This window comes from Cyanistes caeruleus, chromosome 1, assembly GCF_971803275.1.
Source record: "Cyanistes caeruleus chromosome 1, bCyaCae1.hap1.1, whole genome shotgun sequence".
Classification (NCBI taxonomy): Eukaryota; Metazoa; Chordata; class Aves; order Passeriformes; family Paridae; genus Cyanistes; species Cyanistes caeruleus.
This window is the reverse complement of record NC_141701.1, coordinates 77,394,152-77,422,059: the sequence shown is the minus strand read 5'-3', so window position 1 is coordinate 77,422,059 and position 27,908 is coordinate 77,394,152. Positions and strand designations below refer to the sequence as shown.

Here is a 27,908-nt window from a genome sequence, read left to right as displayed (position 1 = left end):
TGCTCCTTCCGCATGCCCAACAAGTTGGTTTCTGTGGCGCCAAAGCCCTGCAGAGTGTCTGGGATCAGGCAGGATCTTCATTGTGTTCCCCAGTGAACACAAAAGGATGCACAGCAGTGGTGCCTCTTGCTTGGTCCCTGCCCAGCCCGAACTGCCAGGGAGAGCTTCAGAGCCGCTGTGAAATGGTCAGCATGTGCAAAGGGGAACACAGGGCAAACCTCATCTTTGGAGCCACCTGGGTCTTCAGTGGCTTCTGCACCTGGGAGAGCGTTGAAAGGAGCAATGTGGAGAGAGAATGGTGTGCCTTGGTTCAAAAGGCTTGCTAGTAACAGGGCCTGCTGCCAGCCAGTCACAAATTCACCACTAGTGGAATTTGCCAGTATTCTAGGTCTGTTGGAATTCAAGAAGAGCTTGCACAGTCCGTTTAAGGAATAGACGTGTTTATTGAAACAATAACAAAGAAGGGTCTGGAATGCTGAATTCACTATCTAGGGGGTATTACTATCTACGGGAAAAGGGCCACCTAAAGTGTCCCAGTCTATCTGGTAATTTCACTACCTAGAGGGTCCTAATACATATGGTAAAATTACTACTTACGGGGCTGTAATACGTGCAGCAAATGCACTGACTATGGGGTGTTAATATGTACTGTAAAACTACACTAACTACGGGAGGTTAATATCTAGAGGGTCTGCCAAGAGGCCCCACAAGCACAGCTCTGTGCAGGGAGATCCCTTTCAATGGCCGTAGATCCGCACTTGTTTGAGCCGATGCAGCAGGCGGATGTACTCCTGCACGGCCTTCGTGTGGGCTTCCGGGCTGCTCGCCAGGGGCTCTAAGAGGTTGGGTGGCTGAGCCAGCCGCAAGCCGGAGGGCAATTTGATCTCCCTGGGAAACTTCTCATTGCCTATGACAAAGTGGTGAAGTCGCTTTGTCTCCAGCGAGCACCGCAGGTACTTCAGGATATCCATCAGTCGCTGACGGAAGTCCCTCCTGCCCCAGCGTGTCGGGGGTACGGTGCTCAGGAGGTGCATCACCACAGTCTTCAAGGCGTAGCTGGAAAAACCTACGCCCATCGGGAAGCAGCTGAGGAACTGCAGGCACTTGCAGTGCCAGCTGTCCTGGGGAGCCTGCCCGGAAATGTGCCTGAAGAATTTTGCCTCTGCCACGGCGTAAGTCTCGCGCCACGTTGTGCTTGGCGCGCCTACTTCTGTAGGCTGGCTGCCCACAAAGACATCTGTGTCTCCTTGCCGCACCCCAAAGATCACCTCCACCGTGAAGCTTTCTGTGTCTCTGCTGAGCTGAAATTTACAGGAGCGGCTGCAGGGCTGCAACATTAAATGCCAGTGGCAGGACGGAGGCAAAAACAGCCGGGCTGCTCTCAGGAATCGGTAGAACCACTGGACAGTTTTTTCCACGTCTAGATAGGAGCCAGTGCACAGGGTCTGCAGGAGGCTGGGGTCCTGCTTCCTTCTCAGCTCCTCCTCGGAGTGGTGGAGGAAGCACAGCATGTCCTCCCGCAGCTGCTCCCCTCTGCAGGTGCACAGCAGCTCCACACGGACACAGAAGTTCCTCTGGAGCATCCCTGCGGCGTCCAGCTCCAGGTGGAAAGCGTGTCCTGGAGGGGGACTCAGGGGCACAAGCACACGGTACACAGCATCTTGTGCGTGGGGACTCCAGCCTTCAAAGGCGCTGCCCACTCCGATGGCTTGTTGTGGCACCGGGTAGAAATGGTTGGAAAAGTCTTGTCCAAAGATGTCTGTCAGTTTGTCCATCAGCTCCATTACCAGGGAGCAACCTTTGTCCAGGTCCACTACGTGCAACTCTATGCGCTCCTCTAAAGGCCTTCCAAGGTTCCCCTTGGTATTGTGGGCGTCGTCTTCTCTCTTTGCATCCCGTTTGTCTTCTTCGAGTCCGGCAGCATTGTCTTCCTCGCCCTCTTTTGGTAAACCACGGTTTACTTCTCCCTTCGCACCATCATTGCCTTTTTGTGCTTCATTTCCAGCACTGCTTTCTGTCTTTGCAACAACGTTGTTGCCTTCTTCGTTTCCATCCTTATTGTCTTCTTCCACATTTGCATCGTTGCTTTTGATTTCTTCCTTTGCAACAATGTTGTGTCCTGCTTCTTTATCTTCTTCTTCCTCTTTTTCTTCTTCTTTTTCTTCCTCTTCATTTCCAGCAGCATGGGCTTCCTCAGAATTCTCACCATGGTTTACTCCTTCTTTTGCATCCTCATTGCCGTCTTTTGCTTCATTTCCAGCGCTGCTTTCGGCCTTTACATCAATGGTGCTGCCTTCTTCATTTCCATCCAACTTATTTTCTCCCACATTTGCATTGTTGCTTTTGATTTCTCTCTCTGCCGCTGTGTTGTCTCCGCCTTCTTCTTCATCTTCTTCCTCCTTTCCGGCTTCGATGGCTTCCTCAAACTTCTCACCCTGGATTACTCCTTCTGTTGCATCCTCATTGCCTTCTTCTGCCTCATTTCCAGCACTGCTTTCTGCCTTTGCGTCAACGTTGCTGCCTTCTTCATTTCCATCCATGGTGCCTTCTCCCACGTTGGTGCTTTCTATATCTTTCTCTGCAACGATGGTGTCTCCTCCTTCTTCTTCTCCTCCTTCTTCTTCTCCTCCTTCTTCTTCTCCTCCTTCTTCTCCTTCGACTTCTTCCTCCGCCAAGTTGCTGCTGGACCTCTCCTTGACGCCACTGTTGTCGGGATTGCGTCTGATTTTCCCGACTCCAAACCACAGTGCCACGAGAAGGACCAGGATTCCGGTTAGAGCCCAGAGCTGCCAGACCAGCAGGGCTCCCCAGGCGCCACCACTCTGCTCCAGGTTCTTCTGCTCCAGTTCCTCAAGCAGCTGAGCCATCTGCTGGTTCAGATACTCAGCACGCTGCTCCATGCGCTCCCGTGCGGCCTCATCCAGCCCGTCCCCGGCCTGCTGCGGGTACTGGATGAGGCCTTGCGCAAGCAAGAGAAGAAGTGTCGTGGCCAGCATGGCCTAAGGTGCTTTGCAGGGCTCGAGTGGGGATGGGAGGGAGGTACTGAAAAGGGAAATGGGGACAGGAGCCCCCGGGGATCTGAAAGCAGGCACGAGGGGGCCGGGCAGCTGGCAGGCTGCAAGGCCTGTGCCGCTGTCCCGGCAGCAGCACCGCGCCCTGGCAAAGGTGCTCCTGCCAGAGCCTGGCCTCTGGATGCCCGCTGAGACCCGGCTGCCCGCGTACTCGCGCTTCTGCCGTCGGCCTCCTTTGGCGTTCAGCACAGCCTCCTGTCTGCGCGCACACTCGCCGCTCGCCGAGGCTGTACTGGGCCAGCGTCGCCTGCTCCTAATGTTGCTAGCTGCACCCATTGTGACACAGGTGCTGTGATGTCACGGGTGACAGAGTGCATCCTGGCCAGGCCAGCCCCGCCCTCCATCTCTACCTCAGCCCTGGGACTCATAATGGCCCCGGGCAAGCAAAGACGTGAGCCACGCAAAGAGCACACCAACGGGTCACAATGGAGCCCCGGCGGCTCACTTGAATAAACGGGCAGAAGCCCCCCAAAAGCTTTTCAATCTGAAATTGGGTGACATGGCCCGTGAAGGCTTTGCGCCCGGAAATCTCCTGCTCTGCGATGGAATTGCTTGCCTTGGTGCCGACATGTGTGCTTGTGGGGGTGCTCTTGGGACCTAAGTGACTGTCCTGGGGGTGTAGTGGTGAATCTGCTGCTGCTGACATGGGGCTTCTCCATGGCAGGATCTCAGTTCCTGCTGTGCCACTGCGAGAGGACCTTGATTGCCCAGTTTCCCAGGGGTGATGAGCAGGTGACGGGGGGTGATTTCCAGTGGGCAGCTCCCACTGCCAACAGAGCACAGTGCTCCTTCCGCATGCCCAACAAGTTGGTTTCTGTGGCGCCAAAGCCCTGCAGAGTGTCTGGGATCAGGCAGGATCTTCATTGTGTTCCCCAGTGAACACAAAAGGATGCACAGCAGTGGTGCCTCTTGCTTGGTCCCTGCCCAGCCAGAGCTGCCAGGGAGAGCTTCAGAGCCGCTGTGAAATGGTCAGCATGTGCAAAGGGGAACACAGGGCAAACCTCATCTTTGGAGCCACCTGGGTCTTCAGTGGCTTCTGCACCTGGGAGAGCGTTGAAAGGAGCAATGTGGAGAGAGAATGGTGTGCCTTGGTTCAAAAGGCTTGCTAGTAACAGGGCCTGCTGCCAGCCAGTCACAAATTCACCACTAGTGGAATTTGCCAGTATTCTAGGTCTGTTGGAATTCAAGAAGAGCTTGCACAGTCCGTTTAAGGAATAGACGTGTTTATTGAAACAATAACAAAGAAGGGTCTGGAATGCTGAATTCACTATCTAGGGGGTATTACTATCTACGGGAAAAGGGCCACCTAAAGTGTCCCAGTCTATCTGGTAATTTCACTACCTAGAGGGTCCTAATACATATGGTAAAATTACTACTTACGGGGCTGTAATACGTGCAGCAAATGCACTGACTATGGGGTGTTAATATGTACTGTAAAACTACACTAACTACGGGAGGTTAATATCTAGAGGGTCTGCCAAGAGGCCCCACAAGCACAGCTCTGTGCAGGGAGATCCCTTTCAATGGCCGTAGATCCGCACTTGTTTGAGCCGATGCAGCAGGCGGATGTACTCCTGCACGGCCTTCGTGTGGGCTTCCGGGCTGCTCGCCAGGGGCTCTAAGAGGTTGGGTGGCTGAGCCAGCCGCAAGCCGGAGGGCAATTTGATCTCCCTGGGAAACTTCTCATTGCCTATGACAAAGTGGTGAAGTCGCTTTGTCTCCAGCGAGCACCGCAGGTACTTCAGGATATCCATCAGTCGCTGACGGAAGTCCCTCCTGCCCCAGCGTGTCGGGGGTACGGTGCTCAGGAGGTGCATCACCACAGTCTTCAAGGCGTAGCTGGAAAAACCTACGCCCATCGGGAAGCAGCTGAGGAACTGCAGGCACTTGCAGTGCCAGCTGTCCTGGGGAGCCTGCCCGGAAATGTGCCTGAAGAATTTTGCCTCTGCCACGGCGTAAGTCTCGCGCCACGTTGTGCTTGGCGCGCCTACTTCTGTAGGCTGGCTGCCCACAAAGACATCTGTGTCTCCTTGCCGCACCCCAAAGATCACCTCCACCGTGAAGCTTTCTGTGTCTCTGCTGAGCTGAAATTTACAGGAGCGGCTGCAGGGCTGCAACATTAAATGCCAGTGGCAGGACGGAGGCAAAAACAGCCGGGCTGCTCTCAGGAATCGGTAGAACCACTGGACAGTTTTTTCCACGTCTAGATAGGAGCCAGTGCACAGGGTCTGCAGGAGGCTGGGGTCCTGCTTCCTTCTCAGCTCCTCCTCGGAGTGGTGGAGGAAGCACAGCATGTCCTCCCGCAGCTGCTCCCCTCTGCAGGTGCACAGCAGCTCCACACGGACACAGAAGTTCCTCTGGAGCATCCCTGCGGCGTCCAGCTCCAGGTGGAAAGCGTGTCCTGGAGGGGGACTCAGGGGCACAAGCACACGGTACACAGCATCTTGTGCGTGGGGACTCCAGCCTTCAAAGGCGCTGCCCACTCCGATGGCTTGTTGTGGCACCGGGTAGAAATGGTTGGAAAAGTCTTGTCCAAAGATGTCTGTCAGTTTGTCCATCAGCTCCATTACCAGGGAGCAACCTTTGTCCAGGTCCACTACGTGCAACTCTATGCGCTCCTCTAAAGGCCTTCCAAGGTTCCCCTTGGTATTGTGGGCGTCGTCTTCTCTCTTTGCATCCCGTTTGTCTTCTTCGAGTCCGGCAGCATTGTCTTCCTCGCCCTCTTTTGGTAAACCACGGTTTACTTCTCCCTTCGCACCATCATTGCCTTTTTGTGCTTCATTTCCAGCACTGCTTTCTGTCTTTGCAACAACGTTGTTGCCTTCTTCGTTTCCATCCTTATTGTCTTCTTCCACATTTGCATCGTTGCTTTTGATTTCTTCCTTTGCAACAATGTTGTGTCCTGCTTCTTTATCTTCTTCTTCCTCTTTTTCTTCTTCTTTTTCTTCCTCTTCATTTCCAGCAGCATGGGCTTCCTCAGAATTCTCACCATGGTTTACTCCTTCTTTTGCATCCTCATTGCCGTCTTTTGCTTCATTTCCAGCGCTGCTTTCGGCCTTTACATCAATGGTGCTGCCTTCTTCATTTCCATCCAACTTATTTTCTCCCACATTTGCATTGTTGCTTTTGATTTCTCTCTCTGCCGCTGTGTTGTCTCCGCCTTCTTCTTCATCTTCTTCCTCCTTTCCGGCTTCGATGGCTTCCTCAAACTTCTCACCCTGGATTACTCCTTCTGTTGCATCCTCATTGCCTTCTTCTGCCTCATTTCCAGCACTGCTTTCTGCCTTTGCGTCAACGTTGCTGCCTTCTTCATTTCCATCCATGGTGCCTTCTCCCACGTTGGTGCTTTCTATATCTTTCTCTGCAACGATGGTGTCTCCTCCTTCTTCTTCTCCTCCTTCTTCTTCTCCTCCTTCTTCTTCTCCTCCTTCTTCTCCTTCGACTTCTTCCTCCGCCAAGTTGCTGCTGGACCTCTCCTTGACGCCACTGTTGTCGGGATTGCGTCTGATTTTCCCGACTCCAAACCACAGTGCCACGAGAAGGACCAGGATTCCGGTTAGAGCCCAGAGCTGCCAGACCAGCAGGGCTCCCCAGGCGCCACCACTCTGCTCCAGGTTCTTCTGCTCCAGTTCCTCAAGCAGCTGAGCCATCTGCTGGTTCAGATACTCAGCACGCTGCTCCATGCGCTCCCGTGCGGCCTCATCCAGCCCGTCCCCGGCCTGCTGCGGGTACTGGATGAGGCCTTGCGCAAGCAAGAGAAGAAGTGTCGTGGCCAGCATGGCCTAAGGTGCTTTGCAGGGCTCGAGTGGGGATGGGAGGGAGGTACTGAAAAGGGAAATGGGGACAGGAGCCCCCGGGGATCTAAAAGCAGGCACGAGGGGGCCGGGCAGCTGGCAGGCTGCAAGGCCTGTGCCGCTGTCCCGGCAGCAGCACCGCGCCCTGGCAAAGGTGCTCCTGCCAGAGCCTGGCCTCTGGATGCCCGCTGAGACCCGGCTGCCCGCGTACTCGCGCTTCTGCCGTCGGCCTCCTTTGGCGTTCAGCACAGCCTCCTGTCTGCGCGCACACTCGCCGCTCGCCGAGGCTGTACTGGGCCAGCGTCGCCTGCTCCTAATGTTGCTAGCTGCACCCATTGTGACACAGGTGCTGTGATGTCACGGGTGACAGAGTGCATCCTGGCCAGGCCAGCCCCGCCCTCCATCTCTACCTCAGCCCTGGGACTCATAATGGCCCCGGGCAAGCAAAGACGTGAGCCACGCAAAGAGCACACCAACGGGTCACAATGGAGCCCCGGCGGCTCACTTGAATAAACGGGCAGAAGCCCCCCAAAAGCTTTTCAATCTGAAATTGGGTGACATGGCCCGTGAAGGCTTTGCGCCCGGAAATCTCCTGCTCTGCGATGGAATTGCTTGCCTTGGTGCCGACATGTGTGCTTGTGGGGGTGCTCTTGGGACCTAAGTGACTGTCCTGGGGGTGTAGTGGTGAATCTGCTGCTGCTGACATGGGGCTTCTCCATGGCAGGATCTCAGTTCCTGCTGTGCCACTGCGAGAGGACCTTGATTGCCCAGTTTCCCAGGGGTGATGAGCAGGTGACGGGGGGTGATTTCCAGTGGGCAGCTCCCACTGCCAACAGAGCACAGTGCTCCTTCCGCATGCCCAACAAGTTGGTTTCTGTGGCGCCAAAGCCCTGCAGAGTGTCTGGGATCAGGCAGGATCTTCATTGTGTTCCCCAGTGAACACAAAAGGATGCACAGCAGTGGTGCCTCTTGCTTGGTCCCTGCCCAGCCAGAGCTGCCAGGGAGAGCTTCAGAGCCGCTGTGAAATGGTCAGCATGTGCAAAGGGGAACACAGGGCAAACCTCATCTTTGGAGCCACCTGGGTCTTCAGTGGCTTCTGCACCTGGGAGAGCGTTGAAAGGAGCAATGTGGAGAGAGAATGGTGTGCCTTGGTTCAAAAGGCTTGCTAGTAACAGGGCCTGCTGCCAGCCAGTCACAAATTCACCACTAGTGGAATTTGCCAGTATTCTAGGTCTGTTGGAATTCAAGAAGAGCTTGCACAGTCCGTTTAAGGAATAGACGTGTTTATTGAAACAATAACAAAGAAGGGTCTGGAATGCTGAATTCACTATCTAGGGGGTATTACTATCTACGGGAAAAGGGCCACCTAAAGTGTCCCAGTCTATCTGGTAATTTCACTACCTAGAGGGTCCTAATACATATGGTAAAATTACTACTTACGGGGCTGTAATACGTGCAGCAAATGCACTGACTATGGGGTGTTAATATGTACTGTAAAACTACACTAACTACGGGAGGTTAATATCTAGAGGGTCTGCCAAGAGGCCCCACAAGCACAGCTCTGTGCAGGGAGATCCCTTTCAATGGCCGTAGATCCGCACTTGTTTGAGCCGATGCAGCAGGCGGATGTACTCCTGCACGGCCTTCGTGTGGGCTTCCGGGCTGCTCGCCAGGGGCTCTAAGAGGTTGGGTGGCTGAGCCAGCCGCAAGCCGGAGGGCAATTTGATCTCCCTGGGAAACTTCTCATTGCCTATGACAAAGTGGTGAAGTCGCTTTGTCTCCAGCGAGCACCGCAGGTACTTCAGGATATCCATCAGTCGCTGACGGAAGTCCCTCCTGCCCCAGCGTGTCGGGGGTACGGTGCTCAGGAGGTGCATCACCACAGTCTTCAAGGCGTAGCTGGAAAAACCTACGCCCATCGGGAAGCAGCTGAGGAACTGCAGGCACTTGCAGTGCCAGCTGTCCTGGGGAGCCTGCCCGGAAATGTGCCTGAAGAATTTTGCCTCTGCCACGGCGTAAGTCTCGCGCCACGTTGTGCTTGGCGCGCCTACTTCTGTAGGCTGGCTGCCCACAAAGACATCTGTGTCTCCTTGCCGCACCCCAAAGATCACCTCCACCGTGAAGCTTTCTGTGTCTCTGCTGAGCTGAAATTTACAGGAGCGGCTGCAGGGCTGCAACATTAAATGCCAGTGGCAGGACGGAGGCAAAAACAGCCGGGCTGCTCTCAGGAATCGGTAGAACCACTGGACAGTTTTTTCCACGTCTAGATAGGAGCCAGTGCACAGGGTCTGCAGGAGGCTGGGGTCCTGCTTCCTTCTCAGCTCCTCCTCGGAGTGGTGGAGGAAGCACAGCATGTCCTCCCGCAGCTGCTCCCCTCTGCAGGTGCACAGCAGCTCCACACGGACACAGAAGTTCCTCTGGAGCATCCCTGCGGCGTCCAGCTCCAGGTGGAAAGCGTGTCCTGGAGGGGGACTCAGGGGCACAAGCACACGGTACACAGCATCTTGTGCGTGGGGACTCCAGCCTTCAAAGGCGCTGCCCACTCCGATGGCTTGTTGTGGCACCGGGTAGAAATGGTTGGAAAAGTCTTGTCCAAAGATGTCTGTCAGTTTGTCCATCAGCTCCATTACCAGGGAGCAACCTTTGTCCAGGTCCACTACGTGCAACTCTATGCGCTCCTCTAAAGGCCTTCCAAGGTTCCCCTTGGTATTGTGGGCGTCGTCTTCTCTCTTTGCATCCCGTTTGTCTTCTTCGAGTCCGGCAGCATTGTCTTCCTCGCCCTCTTTTGGTAAACCACGGTTTACTTCTCCCTTCGCACCATCATTGCCTTTTTGTGCTTCATTTCCAGCACTGCTTTCTGTCTTTGCAACAACGTTGTTGCCTTCTTCGTTTCCATCCTTATTGTCTTCTTCCACATTTGCATCGTTGCTTTTGATTTCTTCCTTTGCAACAATGTTGTGTCCTGCTTCTTTATCTTCTTCTTCCTCTTTTTCTTCTTCTTTTTCTTCCTCTTCATTTCCAGCAGCATGGGCTTCCTCAGAATTCTCACCATGGTTTACTCCTTCTTTTGCATCCTCATTGCCGTCTTTTGCTTCATTTCCAGCGCTGCTTTCGGCCTTTACATCAATGGTGCTGCCTTCTTCATTTCCATCCAACTTATTTTCTCCCACATTTGCATTGTTGCTTTTGATTTCTCTCTCTGCCGCTGTGTTGTCTCCGCCTTCTTCTTCATCTTCTTCCTCCTTTCCGGCTTCGATGGCTTCCTCAAACTTCTCACCCTGGATTACTCCTTCTGTTGCATCCTCATTGCCTTCTTCTGCCTCATTTCCAGCACTGCTTTCTGCCTTTGCGTCAACGTTGCTGCCTTCTTCATTTCCATCCATGGTGCCTTCTCCCACGTTGGTGCTTTCTATATCTTTCTCTGCAACGATGGTGTCTCCTCCTTCTTCTTCTCCTCCTTCTTCTTCTCCTCCTTCTTCTTCTCCTCCTTCTTCTCCTTCGACTTCTTCCTCCGCCAAGTTGCTGCTGGACCTCTCCTTGACGCCACTGTTGTCGGGATTGCGTCTGATTTTCCCGACTCCAAACCACAGTGCCACGAGAAGGACCAGGATTCCGGTTAGAGCCCAGAGCTGCCAGACCAGCAGGGCTCCCCAGGCGCCACCACTCTGCTCCAGGTTCTTCTGCTCCAGTTCCTCAAGCAGCTGAGCCATCTGCTGGTTCAGATACTCAGCACGCTGCTCCATGCGCTCCCGTGCGGCCTCATCCAGCCCGTCCCCGGCCTGCTGCGGGTACTGGATGAGGCCTTGCGCAAGCAAGAGAAGAAGTGTCGTGGCCAGCATGGCCTAAGGTGCTTTGCAGGGCTCGAGTGGGGATGGGAGGGAGGTACTGAAAAGGGAAATGGGGACAGGAGCCCCCGGGGATCTGAAAGCAGGCACGAGGGGGCCGGGCAGCTGGCAGGCTGCAAGGCCTGTGCCGCTGTCCCGGCAGCAGCACCGCGCCCTGGCAAAGGTGCTCCTGCCAGAGCCTGGCCTCTGGATGCCCGCTGAGACCCGGCTGCCCGCGTACTCGCGCTTCTGCCGTCGGCCTCCTTTGGCGTTCAGCACAGCCTCCTGTCTGCGCGCACACTCGCCGCTCGCCGAGGCTGTACTGGGCCAGCGTCGCCTGCTCCTAATGTTGCTAGCTGCACCCATTGTGACACAGGTGCTGTGATGTCACGGGTGACAGAGTGCATCCTGGCCAGGCCAGCCCCGCCCTCCATCTCTACCTCAGCCCTGGGACTCATAATGGCCCCGGGCAAGCAAAGACGTGAGCCACGCAAAGAGCACACCAACGGGTCACAATGGAGCCCCGGCGGCTCACTTGAATAAACGGGCAGAAGCCCCCCAAAAGCTTTTCAATCTGAAATTGGGTGACATGGCCCGTGAAGGCTTTGCGCCCGGAAATCTCCTGCTCTGCGATGGAATTGCTTGCCTTGGTGCCGACATGTGTGCTTGTGGGGGTGCTCTTGGGACCTAAGTGACTGTCCTGGGGGTGTAGTGGTGAATCTGCTGCTGCTGACATGGGGCTTCTCCATGGCAGGATCTCAGTTCCTGCTGTGCCACTGCGAGAGGACCTTGATTGCCCAGTTTCCCAGGGGTGATGAGCAGGTGACGGGGGGTGATTTCCAGTGGGCAGCTCCCACTGCCAACAGAGCACAGTGCTCCTTCCGCATGCCCAACAAGTTGGTTTCTGTGGCGCCAAAGCCCTGCAGAGTGTCTGGGATCAGGCAGGATCTTCATTGTGTTCCCCAGTGAACACAAAAGGATGCACAGCAGTGGTGCCTCTTGCTTGGTCCCTGCCCAGCCAGAGCTGCCAGGGAGAGCTTCAGAGCCGCTGTGAAATGGTCAGCATGTGCAAAGGGGAACACAGGGCAAACCTCATCTTTGGAGCCACCTGGGTCTTCAGTGGCTTCTGCACCTGGGAGAGCGTTGAAAGGAGCAATGTGGAGAGAGAATGGTGTGCCTTGGTTCAAAAGGCTTGCTAGTAACAGGGCCTGCTGCCAGCCAGTCACAAATTCACCACTAGTGGAATTTGCCAGTATTCTAGGTCTGTTGGAATTCAAGAAGAGCTTGCACAGTCCGTTTAAGGAATAGACGTGTTTATTGAAACAATAACAAAGAAGGGTCTGGAATGCTGAATTCACTATCTAGGGGGTATTACTATCTACGGGAAAAGGGCCACCTAAAGTGTCCCAGTCTATCTGGTAATTTCACTACCTAGAGGGTCCTAATACATATGGTAAAATTACTACTTACGGGGCTGTAATACGTGCAGCAAATGCACTGACTATGGGGTGTTAATATGTACTGTAAAACTACACTAACTACGGGAGGTTAATATCTAGAGGGTCTGCCAAGAGGCCCCACAAGCACAGCTCTGTGCAGGGAGATCCCTTTCAATGGCCGTAGATCCGCACTTGTTTGAGCCGATGCAGCAGGCGGATGTACTCCTGCACGGCCTTCGTGTGGGCTTCCGGGCTGCTCGCCAGGGGCTCTAAGAGGTTGGGTGGCTGAGCCAGCCGCAAGCCGGAGGGCAATTTGATCTCCCTGGGAAACTTCTCATTGCCTATGACAAAGTGGTGAAGTCGCTTTGTCTCCAGCGAGCACCGCAGGTACTTCAGGATATCCATCAGTCGCTGACGGAAGTCCCTCCTGCCCCAGCGTGTCGGGGGTACGGTGCTCAGGAGGTGCATCACCACAGTCTTCAAGGCGTAGCTGGAAAAACCTACGCCCATCGGGAAGCAGCTGAGGAACTGCAGGCACTTGCAGTGCCAGCTGTCCTGGGGAGCCTGCCCGGAAATGTGCCTGAAGAATTTTGCCTCTGCCACGGCGTAAGTCTCGCGCCACGTTGTGCTTGGCGCGCCTACTTCTGTAGGCTGGCTGCCCACAAAGACATCTGTGTCTCCTTGCCGCACCCCAAAGATCACCTCCACCGTGAAGCTTTCTGTGTCTCTGCTGAGCTGAAATTTACAGGAGCGGCTGCAGGGCTGCAACATTAAATGCCAGTGGCAGGACGGAGGCAAAAACAGCCGGGCTGCTCTCAGGAATCGGTAGAACCACTGGACAGTTTTTTCCACGTCTAGATAGGAGCCAGTGCACAGGGTCTGCAGGAGGCTGGGGTCCTGCTTCCTTCTCAGCTCCTCCTCGGAGTGGTGGAGGAAGCACAGCATGTCCTCCCGCAGCTGCTCCCCTCTGCAGGTGCACAGCAGCTCCACACGGACACAGAAGTTCCTCTGGAGCATCCCTGCGGCGTCCAGCTCCAGGTGGAAAGCGTGTCCTGGAGGGGGACTCAGGGGCACAAGCACACGGTACACAGCATCTTGTGCGTGGGGACTCCAGCCTTCAAAGGCGCTGCCCACTCCGATGGCTTGTTGTGGCACCGGGTAGAAATGGTTGGAAAAGTCTTGTCCAAAGATGTCTGTCAGTTTGTCCATCAGCTCCATTACCAGGGAGCAACCTTTGTCCAGGTCCACTACGTGCAACTCTATGCGCTCCTCTAAAGGCCTTCCAAGGTTCCCCTTGGTATTGTGGGCGTCGTCTTCTCTCTTTGCATCCCGTTTGTCTTCTTCGAGTCCGGCAGCATTGTCTTCCTCGCCCTCTTTTGGTAAACCACGGTTTACTTCTCCCTTCGCACCATCATTGCCTTTTTGTGCTTCATTTCCAGCACTGCTTTCTGTCTTTGCAACAACGTTGTTGCCTTCTTCGTTTCCATCCTTATTGTCTTCTTCCACATTTGCATCGTTGCTTTTGATTTCTTCCTTTGCAACAATGTTGTGTCCTGCTTCTTTATCTTCTTCTTCCTCTTTTTCTTCTTCTTTTTCTTCCTCTTCATTTCCAGCAGCATGGGCTTCCTCAGAATTCTCACCATGGTTTACTCCTTCTTTTGCATCCTCATTGCCGTCTTTTGCTTCATTTCCAGCGCTGCTTTCGGCCTTTACATCAATGGTGCTGCCTTCTTCATTTCCATCCAACTTATTTTCTCCCACATTTGCATTGTTGCTTTTGATTTCTCTCTCTGCCGCTGTGTTGTCTCCGCCTTCTTCTTCATCTTCTTCCTCCTTTCCGGCTTCGATGGCTTCCTCAAACTTCTCACCCTGGATTACTCCTTCTGTTGCATCCTCATTGCCTTCTTCTGCCTCATTTCCAGCACTGCTTTCTGCCTTTGCGTCAACGTTGCTGCCTTCTTCATTTCCATCCATGGTGCCTTCTCCCACGTTGGTGCTTTCTATATCTTTCTCTGCAACGATGGTGTCTCCTCCTTCTTCTTCTCCTCCTTCTTCTTCTCCTCCTTCTTCTTCTCCTCCTTCTTCTCCTTCGACTTCTTCCTCCGCCAAGTTGCTGCTGGACCTCTCCTTGACGCCACTGTTGTCGGGATTGCGTCTGATTTTCCCGACTCCAAACCACAGTGCCACGAGAAGGACCAGGATTCCGGTTAGAGCCCAGAGCTGCCAGACCAGCAGGGCTCCCCAGGCGCCACCACTCTGCTCCAGGTTCTTCTGCTCCAGTTCCTCAAGCAGCTGAGCCATCTGCTGGTTCAGATACTCAGCACGCTGCTCCATGCGCTCCCGTGCGGCCTCATCCAGCCCGTCCCCGGCCTGCTGCGGGTACTGGATGAGGCCTTGCGCAAGCAAGAGAAGAAGTGTCGTGGCCAGCATGGCCTAAGGTGCTTTGCAGGGCTCGAGTGGGGATGGGAGGGAGGTACTGAAAAGGGAAATGGGGACAGGAGCCCCCGGGGATCTAAAAGCAGGCACGAGGGGGCCGGGCAGCTGGCAGGCTGCAAGGCCTGTGCCGCTGTCCCGGCAGCAGCACCGCGCCCTGGCAAAGGTGCTCCTGCCAGAGCCTGGCCTCTGGATGCCCGCTGAGACCCGGCTGCCCGCGTACTCGCGCTTCTGCCGTCGGCCTCCTTTGGCGTTCAGCACAGCCTCCTGTCTGCGCGCACACTCGCCGCTCGCCGAGGCTGTACTGGGCCAGCGTCGCCTGCTCCTAATGTTGCTAGCTGCACCCATTGTGACACAGGTGCTGTGATGTCACGGGTGACAGAGTGCATCCTGGCCAGGCCAGCCCCGCCCTCCATCTCTACCTCAGCCCTGGGACTCATAATGGCCCCGGGCAAGCAAAGACGTGAGCCACGCAAAGAGCACACCAACGGGTCACAATGGAGCCCCGGCGGCTCACTTGAATAAACGGGCAGAAGCCCCCCAAAAGCTTTTCAATCTGAAATTGGGTGACATGGCCCGTGAAGGCTTTGCGCCCGGAAATCTCCTGCTCTGCGATGGAATTGCTTGCCTTGGTGCCGACATGTGTGCTTGTGGGGGTGCTCTTGGGACCTAAGTGACTGTCCTGGGGGTGTAGTGGTGAATCTGCTGCTGCTGACATGGGGCTTCTCCATGGCAGGATCTCAGTTCCTGCTGTGCCACTGCGAGAGGACCTTGATTGCCCAGTTTCCCAGGGGTGATGAGCAGGTGACGGGGGGTGATTTCCAGTGGGCAGCTCCCACTGCCAACAGAGCACAGTGCTCCTTCCGCATGCCCAACAAGTTGGTTTCTGTGGCGCCAAAGCCCTGCAGAGTGTCTGGGATCAGGCAGGATCTTCATTGTGTTCCCCAGTGAACACAAAAGGATGCACAGCAGTGGTGCCTCTTGCTTGGTCCCTGCCCAGCCAGAGCTGCCAGGGAGAGCTTCAGAGCCGCTGTGAAATGGTCAGCATGTGCAAAGGGGAACACAGGGCAAACCTCATCTTTGGAGCCACCTGGGTCTTCAGTGGCTTCTGCACCTGGGAGAGCGTTGAAAGGAGCAATGTGGAGAGAGAATGGTGTGCCTTGGTTCAAAAGGCTTGCTAGTAACAGGGCCTGCTGCCAGCCAGTCACAAATTCACCACTAGTGGAATTTGCCAGTATTCTAGGTCTGTTGGAATTCAAGAAGAGCTTGCACAGTCCGTTTAAGGAATAGACGTGTTTATTGAAACAATAACAAAGAAGGGTCTGGAATGCTGAATTCACTATCTAGGGGGTATTACTATCTACGGGAAAAGGGCCACCTAAAGTGTCCCAGTCTATCTGGTAATTTCACTACCTAGAGGGTCCTAATACATATGGTAAAATTACTACTTACGGGGCTGTAATACGTGCAGCAAATGCACTGACTATGGGGTGTTAATATGTACTGTAAAACTACACTAACTACGGGAGGTTAATATCTAGAGGGTCTGCCAAGAGGCCCCACAAGCACAGCTCTGTGCAGGGAGATCCCTTTCAATGGCCGTAGATCCGCACTTGTTTGAGCCGATGCAGCAGGCGGATGTACTCCTGCACGGCCTTCGTGTGGGCTTCCGGGCTGCTCGCCAGGGGCTCTAAGAGGTTGGGTGGCTGAGCCAGCCGCAAGCCGGAGGGCAATTTGATCTCCCTGGGAAACTTCTCATTGCCTATGACAAAGTGGTGAAGTCGCTTTGTCTCCAGCGAGCACCGCAGGTACTTCAGGATATCCATCAGTCGCTGACGGAAGTCCCTCCTGCCCCAGCGTGTCGGGGGTACGGTGCTCAGGAGGTGCATCACCACAGTCTTCAAGGCGTAGCTGGAAAAACCTACGCCCATCGGGAAGCAGCTGAGGAACTGCAGGCACTTGCAGTGCCAGCTGTCCTGGGGAGCCTGCCCGGAAATGTGCCTGAAGAATTTTGCCTCTGCCACGGCGTAAGTCTCGCGCCACGTTGTGCTTGGCGCGCCTACTTCAGTAGGCTGGCTGCCCACAAAGACATCTGTGTCTCCTTGCCGCACCCCAAAGATCACCTCCACCGTGAAGCTTTCTGTGTCTCTGCTGAGCTGAAATTTACAGGAGCGGCTGCAGGGCTGCAACATTAAATGCCAGTGGCAGGACGGAGGCAAAAACAGCCGGGCTGCTCTCAGGAATCGGTAGAACCACTGGACAGTTTTTTCCACGTCTAGATAGGAGCCAGTGCACAGGGTCTGCAGGAGGCTGGGGTCCTGCTTCCTTCTCAGCTCCTCCTCGGAGTGGTGGAGGAAGCACAGCATGTCCTCCCGCAGCTGCTCCCCTCTGCAGGTGCACAGCAGCTCCACACGGACACAGAAGTTCCTCTGGAGCATCCCTGCGGCGTCCAGCTCCAGGTGGAAAGCGTGTCCTGGAGGGGGACTCAGGGGCACAAGCACACGGTACACAGCATCTTGTGCGTGGGGACTCCAGCCTTCAAAGGCGCTGCCCACTCCGATGGCTTGTTGTGGCACCGGGTAGAAATGGTTGGAAAAGTCTTGTCCAAAGATGTCTGTCAGTTTGTCCATCAGCTCCATTACCAGGGAGCAACCTTTGTCCAGGTCCACTACGTGCAACTCTATGCGCTCCTCTAAAGGCCTTCCAAGGTTCCCCTTGGTATTGTGGGCGTCGTCTTCTCTCTTTGCATCCCGTTTGTCTTCTTCGAGTCCGGCAGCATTGTCTTCCTCGCCCTCTTTTGGTAAACCACGGTTTACTTCTCCCTTCGCACCATCATTGCCTTTTTGTGCTTCATTTCCAGCACTGCTTTCTGTCTTTGCAACAACGTTGTTGCCTTCTTCGTTTCCATCCTTATTGTCTTCTTCCACATTTGCATCGTTGCTTTTGATTTCTTCCTTTGCAACAATGTTGTGTCCTGCTTCTTTATCTTCTTCTTCCTCTTTTTCTTCTTCTTTTTCTTCCTCTTCATTTCCAGCAGCATGGGCTTCCTCAGAATTCTCACCATGGTTTACTCCTTCTTTTGCATCCTCATTGCCGTCTTTTGCTTCATTTCCAGCGCTGCTTTCGGCCTTTACATCAATGGTGCTGCCTTCTTCATTTCCATCCAACTTATTTTCTCCCACATTTGCATTGTTGCTTTTGATTTCTCTCTCTGCCTCTGTGTTGTCTCCGCCTTCTTCTTCATCTTCTTCCTCCTTTCCGGCTTCGATGGCTTCCTCAAACTTCTCACCCTGGATTACTCCTTCTGTTGCATCCTCATTGCCTTCTTCTGCCTCATTTCCAGCACTGCTTTCTGCCTTTGCGTCAACGTTGCTGCCTTCTTCATTTCCATCCATGGTGCCTTCTCCCACGTTGGTGCTTTCTATATCTTTCTCTGCAACGATGGTGTCTCCTCCTTCTTCTTCTCCTCCTTCTTCTTCTCCTCCTTCTTCTTCTCCTCCTTCTTCTCCTTCGACTTCTTCCTCCGCCAAGTTGCTGCTGGACCTCTCCTTGACGCCACTGTTGTCGGGATTGCGTCTGATTTTCCCGACTCCAAACCACAGTGCCACGAGAAGGACCAGGATTCCGGTTAGAGCCCAGAGCTGCCAGACCAGCAGGGCTCCCCAGGCGCCACCACTCTGCTCCAGGTTCTTCTGCTCCAGTTCCTCAAGCAGCTGAGCCATCTGCTGGTTCAGATACTCAGCACGCTGCTCCATGCGCTCCCGTGCGGCCTCATCCAGCCCGTCCCCGGCCTGCTGCGGGTACTGGATGAGGCCTTGCGCAAGCAAGAGAAGAAGTGTCGTGGCCAGCATGGCCTAAGGTGCTTTGCAGGGCTCGAGTGGGGATGGGAGGGAGGTACTGAAAAGGGAAATGGGGACAGGAGCCCCCGGGGATCTGAAAGCAGGCACGAGGGGGCCGGGCAGCTGGCAGGCTGCAAGGCCTGTGCCGCTGTCCCGGCAGCAGCACCGCGCCCTGGCAAAGGTGCTCCTGCCAGAGCCTGGCCTCTGGATGCCCGCTGAGACCCGGCTGCCCGCGTACTCGCGCTTCTGCCGTCGGCCTCCTTTGGCGTTCAGCACAGCCTCCTGTCTGCGCGCACACTCGCCGCTCGCCGAGGCTGTACTGGGCCAGCGTCGCCTGCTCCTAATGTTGCTAGCTGCACCCATTGTGACACAGGTGCTGTGATGTCACGGGTGACAGAGTGCATCCTGGCCAGGCCAGCCCCGCCCTCCATCTCTACCTCAGCCCTGGGACTCATAATGGCCCCGGGCAAGCAAAGACGTGAGCCACGCAAAGAGCACACCAACGGGTCACAATGGAGCCCCGGCGGCTCACTTGAATAAACGGGCAGAAGCCCCCCAAAAGCTTTTCAATCTGAAATTGGGTGACATGGCCCGTGAAGGCTTTGCGCCCGGAAATCTCCTGCTCTGCGATGGAATTGCTTGCCTTGGTGCCGACATGTGTGCTTGTGGGGGTGCTCTTGGGACCTAAGTGACTGTCCTGGGGGTGTAGTGGTGAATCTGCTGCTGCTGACATGGGGCTTCTCCATGGCAGGATCTCAGTTCCTGCTGTGCCACTGCGAGAGGACCTTGATTGCCCAGTTTCCCAGGGGTGATGAGCAGGTGACGGGGGGTGATTTCCAGTGGGCAGCTCCCACTGCCAACAGAGCACAGTGCTCCTTCCGCATGCCCAACAAGTTGGTTTCTGTGGCGCCAAAGCCCTGCAGAGTGTCTGGGATCAGGCAGGATCTTCATTGTGTTCCCCAGTGAACACAAAAGGATGCACAGCAGTGGTGCCTCTTGCTTGGTCCCTGCCCAGCCCGAACTGCCAGGGAGAGCTTCAGAGCCGCTGTGAAATGGTCAGCATGTGCAAAGGGGAACACAGGGCAAACCTCATCTTTGGAGCCACCTGGGTCTTCAGTGGCTTCTGCACCTGGGAGAGCGTTGAAAGGAGCAATGTGGAGAGAGAATGGTGTGCCTTGGTTCAAAAGGCTTGCTAGTAACAGGGCCTGCTGCCAGCCAGTCACAAATTCACCACTAGTGGAATTTGCCAGTATTCTAGGTCTGTTGGAATTCAAGAAGAGCTTGCACAGTCCGTTTAAGGAATAGACGTGTTTATTGAAACAATAACAAAGAAGGGTCTGGAATGCTGAATTCACTATCTAGGGGGTATTACTATCTACGGGAAAAGGGCCACCTAAAGTGTCCCAGTCTATCTGGTAATTTCACTACCTAGAGGGTCCTAATACATATGGTAAAATTACTACTTACGGGGCTGTAATACGTGCAGCAAATGCACTGACTATGGGGTGTTAATATGTACTGTAAAACTACACTAACTACGGGAGGTTAATATCTAGAGGGTCTGCCAAGAGGCCCCACAAGCACAGCTCTGTGCAGGGAGATCCCTTTCAATGGCCGTAGATCCGCACTTGTTTGAGCCGATGCAGCAGGCGGATGTACTCCTGCACGGCCTTCGTGTGGGCTTCCGGGCTGCTCGCCAGGGGCTCTAAGAGGTTGGGTGGCTGAGCCAGCCGCAAGCCGGAGGGCAATTTGATCTCCCTGGGAAACTTCTCATTGCCTATGACAAAGTGGTGAAGTCGCTTTGTCTCCAGCGAGCACCGCAGGTACTTCAGGATATCCATCAGTCGCTGACGGAAGTCCCTCCTGCCCCAGCGTGTCGGGGGTACGGTGCTCAGGAGGTGCATCACCACAGTCTTCAAGGCGTAGCTGGAAAAACCTACGCCCATCGGGAAGCAGCTGAGGAACTGCAGGCACTTGCAGTGCCAGCTGTCCTGGGGAGCCTGCCCGGAAATGTGCCTGAAGAATTTTGCCTCTGCCACGGCGTAAGTCTCGCGCCACGTTGTGCTTGGCGCGCCTACTTCTGTAGGCTGGCTGCCCACAAAGACATCTGTGTCTCCTTGCCGCACCCCAAAGATCACCTCCACCGTGAAGCTTTCTGTGTCTCTGCTGAGCTGAAATTTACAGGAGCGGCTGCAGGGCTGCAACATTAAATGCCAGTGGCAGGACGGAGGCAAAAACAGCCGGGCTGCTCTCAGGAATCGGTAGAACCACTGGACAGTTTTTTCCACGTCTAGATAGGAGCCAGTGCACAGGGTCTGCAGGAGGCTGGGGTCTTGCTTCCTTCTCAGCTCCTCCTCGGAGTGGTGGAGGAAGCACAGCATGTCCTCCCGCAGCTGCTCCCCTCTGCAGGTGCACAGCAGCTCCACACGGACACAGAAGTTCCTCTGGAGCATCCCTGCGGCGTCCAGCTCCAGGTGGAAAGCGTGTCCTGGAGGGGGACTCAGGGGCACAAGCACACGGTACACAGCATCTTGTGCGTGGGGACTCCAGCCTTCAAAGGCGCTGCCCACTCCGATGGCTTGTTGTGGCACCGGGTAGAAATGGTTGGAAAAGTCTTGTCCAAAGATGTCTGTCAGTTTGTCCATCAGCTCCATTACCAGGGAGCAACCTTTGTCCAGGTCCACTACGTGCAACTCTATGCGCTCCTCTAAAGGCCTTCCAAGGTTCCCCTTGGTATTGTGGGCGTCGTCTTCTCTCTTTGCATCCCGTTTGTCTTCTTCGAGTCCGGCAGCATTGTCTTCCTCGCCCTCTTTTGGTAAACCACGGTTTACTTCTCCCTTCGCACCATCATTGCCTTTTTGTGCTTCATTTCCAGCACTGCTTTCTGTCTTTGCAACAACGTTGTTGCCTTCTTCGTTTCCATCCTTATTGTCTTCTTCCACATTTGCATCGTTGCTTTTGATTTCTTCCTTTGCAACAATGTTGTGTCCTGCTTCTTTATCTTCTTCTTCCTCTTTTTCTTCTTCTTTTTCTTCCTCTTCATTTCCAGCGGCATGGGCTTCCTCAGAATTCTCACCATGGTTTACTCCTTCTTTTGCATCCTCATTGCCGTCTTTTGCTTCATTTCCAGCGCTGCTTTCGGCCTTTACATCAATGGTGCTGCCTTCTTCATTTCCATCCAACTTATTTTCTCCCACATTTGCATTGTTGCTTTTGATTTCTCTCTCTGCCGCTGTGTTGTCTCCGCCTTCTTCTTCATCTTCTTCCTCCTTTCCGGCTTCGATGGCTTCCTCAAACTTCTCACCCTGGATTACTCCTTCTGTTGCATCCTCATTGCCTTCTTCTGCCTCATTTCCAGCACTGCTTTCTGCCTTTGCGTCAACGTTGCTGCCTTCTTCATTTCCATCCATGGTGCCTTCTCCCACGTTGGTGCTTTCTATATCTTTCTCTGCAACGATGGTGTCTCCTCCTTCTTCTTCTCCTCCTTCTTCTTCTCCTCCTTCTTCTTCTCCTCCTTCTTCTCCTTCGACTTCTTCCTCCGCCAAGTTGCTGCTGGACCTCTCCTTGACGCCACTGTTGTCGGGATTGCGTCTGATTTTCCCGACTCCAAACCACAGTGCCACGAGAAGGACCAGGATTCCGGTTAGAGCCCAGAGCTGCCAGACCAGCAGGGCTCCCCAGGCGCCACCACTCTGCTCCAGGTTCTTCTGCTCCAGTTCCTCAAGCAGCTGAGCCATCTGCTGGTTCAGATACTCAGCACGCTGCTCCATGCGCTCCCGTGCGGCCTCATCCAGCCCGTCCCCGGCCTGCTGCGGGTACTGGATGAGGCCTTGCGCAAGCAAGAGAAGAAGTGTCGTGGCCAGCATGGCCTAAGGTGCTTTGCAGGGCTCGAGTGGGGATGGGAGGGAGGTACTGAAAAGGGAAATGGGGACAGGAGCCCCCGGGGATCTGAAAGCAGGCACGAGGGGGCCGGGCAGCTGGCAGGCTGCAAGGCCTGTGCCGCTGTCCCGGCAGCAGCACCGCGCCCTGGCAAAGGTGCTCCTGCCAGAGCCTGGCCTCTGGATGCCCGCTGAGACCCGGCTGCCCGCGTACTCGCGCTTCTGCCGTCGGCCTCCTTTGGCGTTCAGCACAGCCTCCTGTCTGCGCGCACACTCGCCGCTCGCCGAGGCTGTACTGGGCCAGCGTCGCCTGCTCCTAATGTTGCTAGCTGCACCCATTGTGACACAGGTGCTGTGATGTCACGGGTGACAGAGTGCATCCTGGCCAGGCCAGCCCCGCCCTCCATCTCTACCTCAGCCCTGGGACTCATAATGGCCCCGGGCAAGCAAAGACGTGAGCCACGCAAAGAGCACACCAACGGGTCACAATGGAGCCCCGGCGGCTCACTTGAATAAACGGGCAGAAGCCCCCCAAAAGCTTTTCAATCTGAAATTGGGTGACATGGCCCGTGAAGGCTTTGCGCCCGGAAATCTCCTGCTCTGCGATGGAATTGCTTGCCTTGGTGCCGACATGTGTGCTTGTGGGGGTGCTCTTGGGACCTAAGTGACTGTCCTGGGGGTGTAGTGGTGAATCTGCTGCTGCTGACATGGGGCTTCTCCATGGCAGGATCTCAGTTCCTGCTGTGCCACTGCGAGAGGACCTTGATTGCCCAGTTTCCCAGGGGTGATGAGCAGGTGACGGGGGGTGATTTCCAGTGGGCAGCTCCCACTGCCAACAGAGCACAGTGCTCCTTCCGCATGCCCAACAAGTTGGTTTCTGTGGCGCCAAAGCCCTGCAGAGTGTCTGGGATCAGGCAGGATCTTCATTGTGTTCCCCAGTGAACACAAAAGGATGCACAGCAGTGGTGCCTCTTGCTTGGTCCCTGCCCAGCCAGAGCTGCCAGGGAGAGCTTCAGAGCCGCTGTGAAATGGTCAGCATGTGCAAAGGGGAACACAGGGCAAACCTCATCTTTGGAGCCACCTGGGTCTTCAGTGGCTTCTGCACCTGGGAGAGCGTTGAAAGGAGCAATGTGGAGAGAGAATGGTGTGCCTTGGTTCAAAAGGCTTGCTAGTAACAGGGCCTGCTGCCAGCCAGTCACAAATTCACCACTAGTGGAATTTGCCAGTATTCTAGGTCTGTTGGAATTCAAGAAGAGCTTGCACAGTCCGTTTAAGGAATAGACGTGTTTATTGAAACAATAACAAAGAAGGGTCTGGAATGCTGAATTCACTATCTAGGGGGTATTACTATCTACGGGAAAAGGGCCACCTAAAGTGTCCCAGTCTATCTGGTAATTTCACTACCTAGAGGGTCCTAATACATATGGTAAAATTACTACTTACGGGGCTGTAATACGTGCAGCAAATGCACTGACTATGGGGTGTTAATATGTACTGTAAAACTACACTAACTACGGGAGGTTAATATCTAGAGGGTCTGCCAAGAGGCCCCACAAGCACAGCTCTGTGCAGGGAGATCCCTTTCAATGGCCGTAGATCCGCACTTGTTTGAGCCGATGCAGCAGGCGGATGTACTCCTGCACGGCCTTCGTGTGGGCTTCCGGGCTGCTCGCCAGGGGCTCTAAGAGGTTGGGTGGCTGAGCCAGCCGCAAGCCGGAGGGCAATTTGATCTCCCTGGGAAACTTCTCATTGCCTATGACAAAGTGGTGAAGTCGCTTTGTCTCCAGCGAGCACCGCAGGTACTTCAGGATATCCATCAGTCGCTGACGGAAGTCCCTCCTGCCCCAGCGTGTCGGGGGTACGGTGCTCAGGAGGTGCATCACCACAGTCTTCAAGGCGTAGCTGGAAAAACCTACGCCCATCGGGAAGCAGCTGAGGAACTGCAGGCACTTGCAGTGCCAGCTGTCCTGGGGAGCCTGCCCGGAAATGTGCCTGAAGAATTTTGCCTCTGCCACGGCGTAAGTCTCGCGCCACGTTGTGCTTGGCGCGCCTACTTCTGTAGGCTGGCTGCCCACAAAGACATCTGTGTCTCCTTGCCGCACCCCAAAGATCACCTCCACCGTGAAGCTTTCTGTGTCTCTGCTGAGCTGAAATTTACAGGAGCGGCTGCAGGGCTGCAACATTAAATGCCAGTGGCAGGACGGAGGCAAAAACAGCCGGGCTGCTCTCAGGAATCGGTAGAACCACTGGACAGTTTTTTCCACGTCTAGATAGGAGCCAGTGCACAGGGTCTGCAGGAGGCTGGGGTCTTGCTTCCTTCTCAGCTCCTCCTCGGAGTGGTGGAGGAAGCACAGCATGTCCTCCCGCAGCTGCTCCCCTCTGCAGGTGCACAGCAGCTCCACACGGACACAGAAGTTCCTCTGGAGCATCCCTGCGGCGTCCAGCTCCAGGTGGAAAGCGTGTCCTGGAGGGGGACTCAGGGGCACAAGCACACGGTACACAGCATCTTGTGCGTGGGGACTCCAGCCTTCAAAGGCGCTGCCCACTCCGATGGCTTGTTGTGGCACCGGGTAGAAATGGTTGGAAAAGTCTTGTCCAAAGATGTCTGTCAGTTTGTCCATCAGCTCCATTACCAGGGAGCAACCTTTGTCCAGGTCCACTACGTGCAACTCTATGCGCTCCTCTAAAGGCCTTCCAAGGTTCCCCTTGGTATTGTGGGCGTCGTCTTCTCTCTTTGCATCCCGTTTGTCTTCTTCGAGTCCGGCAGCATTGTCTTCCTCGCCCTCTTTTGGTAAACCACGGTTTACTTCTCCCTTCGCACCATCATTGCCTTTTTGTGCTTCATTTCCAGCACTGCTTTCTGTCTTTGCAACAACGTTGTTGCCTTCTTCGTTTCCATCCTTATTGTCTTCTTCCACATTTGCATCGTTGCTTTTGATTTCTTCCTTTGCAACAATGTTGTGTCCTGCTTCTTTATCTTCTTCTTCCTCTTTTTCTTCTTCTTTTTCTTCCTCTTCATTTCCAGCGGCATGGGCTTCCTCAGAATTCTCACCATGGTTTACTCCTTCTTTTGCATCCTCATTGCCGTCTTTTGCTTCATTTCCAGCGCTGCTTTCGGCCTTTACATCAATGGTGCTGCCTTCTTCATTTCCATCCAACTTATTTTCTCCCACATTTGCATTGTTGCTTTTGATTTCTCTCTCTGCCGCTGTGTTGTCTCCGCCTTCTTCTTCATCTTCTTCCTCCTTTCCGGCTTCGATGGCTTCCTCAAACTTCTCACCCTGGATTACTCCTTCTGTTGCATCCTCATTGCCTTCTTCTGCCTCATTTCCAGCACTGCTTTCTGCCTTTGCGTCAACGTTGCTGCCTTCTTCATTTCCATCCATGGTGCCTTCTCCCACGCTGGTGCTTTCTATATCTTTCTCTGCAACGATGGTGTCTCCTCCTTCTTCTCCTCCTTCTTCTTCTCCTCCTTCTTCTTCTCCTCCTTCTTCTCCTTCGACTTCTTCCTCCGCCAAGTTGCTGCTGGACCTCTCCTTGACGCCACTGTTGTCGGGATTGCGTCTGATTTTCCCGACTCCAAACCACAGTGCCACGAGAAGGACCAGGATTCCGGTTAGAGCCCAGAGCTGCCAGACCAGCAGGGCTCCCCAGGCGCCACCACTCTGCTCCAGGTTCTTCTGCTCCAGTTCCTCAAGCAGCTGAGCCATCTGCTGGTTCAGATACTCAGCACGCTGCTCCATGCGCTCCCGTGCGGCCTCATCCAGCCCGTCCCCGGCCTGCTGCGGGTACTGGATGAGGCCTTGCGCAAGCAAGAGAAGAAGTGTCGTGGCCAGCATGGCCTAAGGTGCTTTGCAGGGCTCGAGTGGGGATGGGAGGGAGGTACTGAAAAGGGAAATGGGGACAGGAGCCCCCGGGGATCTGAAAGCAGGCACGAGGGGGCCGGGCAGCTGGCAGGCTGCAAGGCCTGTGCCGCTGTCCCGGCAGCAGCACCGCGCCCTGGCAAAGGTGCTCCTGCCAGAGCCTGGCCTCTGGATGCCCGCTGAGACCCGGCTGCCCGCGTACTCGCGCTTCTGCCGTCGGCCTCCTTTGGCGTTCAGCACAGCCTCCTGTCTGCGCGCACACTCGCCGCTCGCCGAGGCTGTACTGGGCCAGCGTCGCCTGCTCCTAATGTTGCTAGCTGCACCCATTGTGACACAGGTGCTGTGATGTCACGGGTGACAGAGTGCATCCTGGCCAGGCCAGCCCCGCCCTCCATCTCTACCTCAGCCCTGGGACTCATAATGGCCCCGGGCAAGCAAAGACGTGAGCCACGCAAAGAGCACACCAACGGGTCACAATGGAGCCCCGGCGGCTCACTTGAATAAACGGGCAGAAGCCCCCCAAAAGCTTTTCAATCTGAAATTGGGTGACATGGCCCGTGAAGGCTTTGCGCCCGGAAATCTCCTGCTCTGCGATGGAATTGCTTGCCTTGGTGCCGACATGTGTGCTTGTGGGGGTGCTCTTGGGACCTAAGTGACTGTCCTGGGGGTGTAGTGGTGAATCTGCTGCTGCTGACATGGGGCTTCTCCATGGCAGGATCTCAGTTCCTGCTGTGCCACTGCGAGAGGACCTTGATTGCCCAGTTTCCCAGGGGTGATGAGCAGGTGACGGGGGGTGATTTCCAGTGGGCAGCTCCCACTGCCAACAGAGCACAGTGCTCCTTCCGCATGCCCAACAAGTTGGTTTCTGTGGCGCCAAAGCCCTGCAGAGTGTCTGGGATCAGGCAGGATCTTCATTGTGTTCCCCAGTGAACACAAAAGGATGCACAGCAGTGGTGCCTCTTGCTTGGTCCCTGCCCAGCCAGAGCTGCCAGGGAGAGCTTCAGAGCCGCTGTGAAATGGTCAGCATGTGCAAAGGGGAACACAGGGCAAACCTCATCTTTGGAGCCACCTGGGTCTTCAGTGGCTTCTGCACCTGGGAGAGCGTTGAAAGGAGCAATGTGGAGAGAGAATGGTGTGCCTTGGTTCAAAAGGCTTGCTAGTAACAGGGCCTGCTGCCAGCCAGTCACAAATTCACCACTAGTGGAATTTGCCAGTATTCTAGGTCTGTTGGAATTCAAGAAGAGCTTGCACAGTCCGTTTAAGGAATAGATGTGTTTATTGAAACAATAACAAAGAAGGGTCTGGAATGCTGAATTCACTATCTAGGGGGTATTACTATCTACGGGAAAAGGGCCACCTAAAGTGTCCCAGTCTATCTGGTAATTTCACTACCTAGAGGGTCCTAATACATATGGTAAAATTACTACTTACGGGGCTGTAATACGTGCAGCAAATGCACTGACTATGGGGTGTTAATATGTACTGTAAAACTACACTAACTACGGGAGGTTAATATCTAGAGGGTCTGCCAAGAGGCCCCACAAGCACAGCTCTGTGCAGGGAGATCCCTTTCAATGGCCGTAGATCCGCACTTGTTTGAGCCGATGCAGCAGGCGGATGTACTCCTGCACGGCCTTCGTGTGGGCTTCCGGGCTGCTCGCCAGGGGCTCTAAGAGGTTGGTACCAAGTACCAGTCTTGCAGTAGTACTTTTGTACTTCTACTTGGGATGTAGATTTAAAGTAGTCTTTAAATCTACTTCCCAAGAA

The 27,908-nt window shown here is 54.8% G+C and overlaps 8 protein-coding genes across 13 annotated transcripts in view; 1 reads left to right on the top strand and 7 right to left on the bottom strand.

Annotated features, from left to right (window-relative positions):
* The window catches only part of CDH18 (cadherin 18), a 438,213-nt gene that overhangs the window by 162,076 nt on the left and 248,229 nt on the right, over window positions 1-27,908 (top strand). The gene's annotated exons all lie outside the window — the stretch shown is intronic.
* LOC147655633 (uncharacterized) lies at window positions 424-2,996 on the bottom strand. The gene has a single exon (XM_086898553.1). The coding sequence runs from the start codon at window positions 2,994-2,996 to the stop codon at window positions 738-740; it is 2,259 nt and encodes a 752-aa protein (XP_086754679.1). The 3' UTR covers window positions 424-737.
* On the bottom strand, window positions 4,278-8,054 carry LOC147655632 (uncharacterized). The gene has a single exon (XM_086898534.1). The coding sequence runs from the start codon at window positions 6,848-6,850 to the stop codon at window positions 4,592-4,594; it is 2,259 nt and encodes a 752-aa protein (XP_086754660.1). The 5' UTR covers window positions 6,851-8,054; the 3' UTR covers window positions 4,278-4,591.
* Window positions 8,132-10,704, bottom strand: LOC111943451 (uncharacterized). The gene has a single exon (XM_086898525.1). It carries the CDS (start codon window positions 10,702-10,704, stop codon window positions 8,446-8,448), a length of 2,259 nt encoding a protein of 752 aa, XP_086754651.1. The 3' UTR covers window positions 8,132-8,445.
* Window positions 11,986-14,860, bottom strand: LOC147655631 (uncharacterized). Its single transcript, XM_086898590.1, has one exon. The coding sequence runs from the start codon at window positions 14,556-14,558 to the stop codon at window positions 12,300-12,302; it is 2,259 nt and encodes a 752-aa protein (XP_086754716.1). The 5' UTR covers window positions 14,559-14,860; the 3' UTR covers window positions 11,986-12,299.
* LOC147655630 (uncharacterized) lies at window positions 16,140-18,715 on the bottom strand. The gene has a single exon (XM_086898638.1). It carries the CDS (start codon window positions 18,410-18,412, stop codon window positions 16,154-16,156), a length of 2,259 nt encoding a protein of 752 aa, XP_086754764.1. The 5' UTR covers window positions 18,413-18,715; the 3' UTR covers window positions 16,140-16,153.
* LOC147655629 (uncharacterized) lies at window positions 19,694-22,266 on the bottom strand. Its single transcript, XM_086898545.1, has one exon. It carries the CDS (start codon window positions 22,264-22,266, stop codon window positions 20,008-20,010), a length of 2,259 nt encoding a protein of 752 aa, XP_086754671.1. The 3' UTR covers window positions 19,694-20,007.
* Window positions 23,548-26,485, bottom strand: LOC147655628 (uncharacterized). The gene has a single exon (XM_086898654.1). It carries the CDS (start codon window positions 26,115-26,117, stop codon window positions 23,862-23,864), a length of 2,256 nt encoding a protein of 751 aa, XP_086754780.1. The 5' UTR covers window positions 26,118-26,485; the 3' UTR covers window positions 23,548-23,861.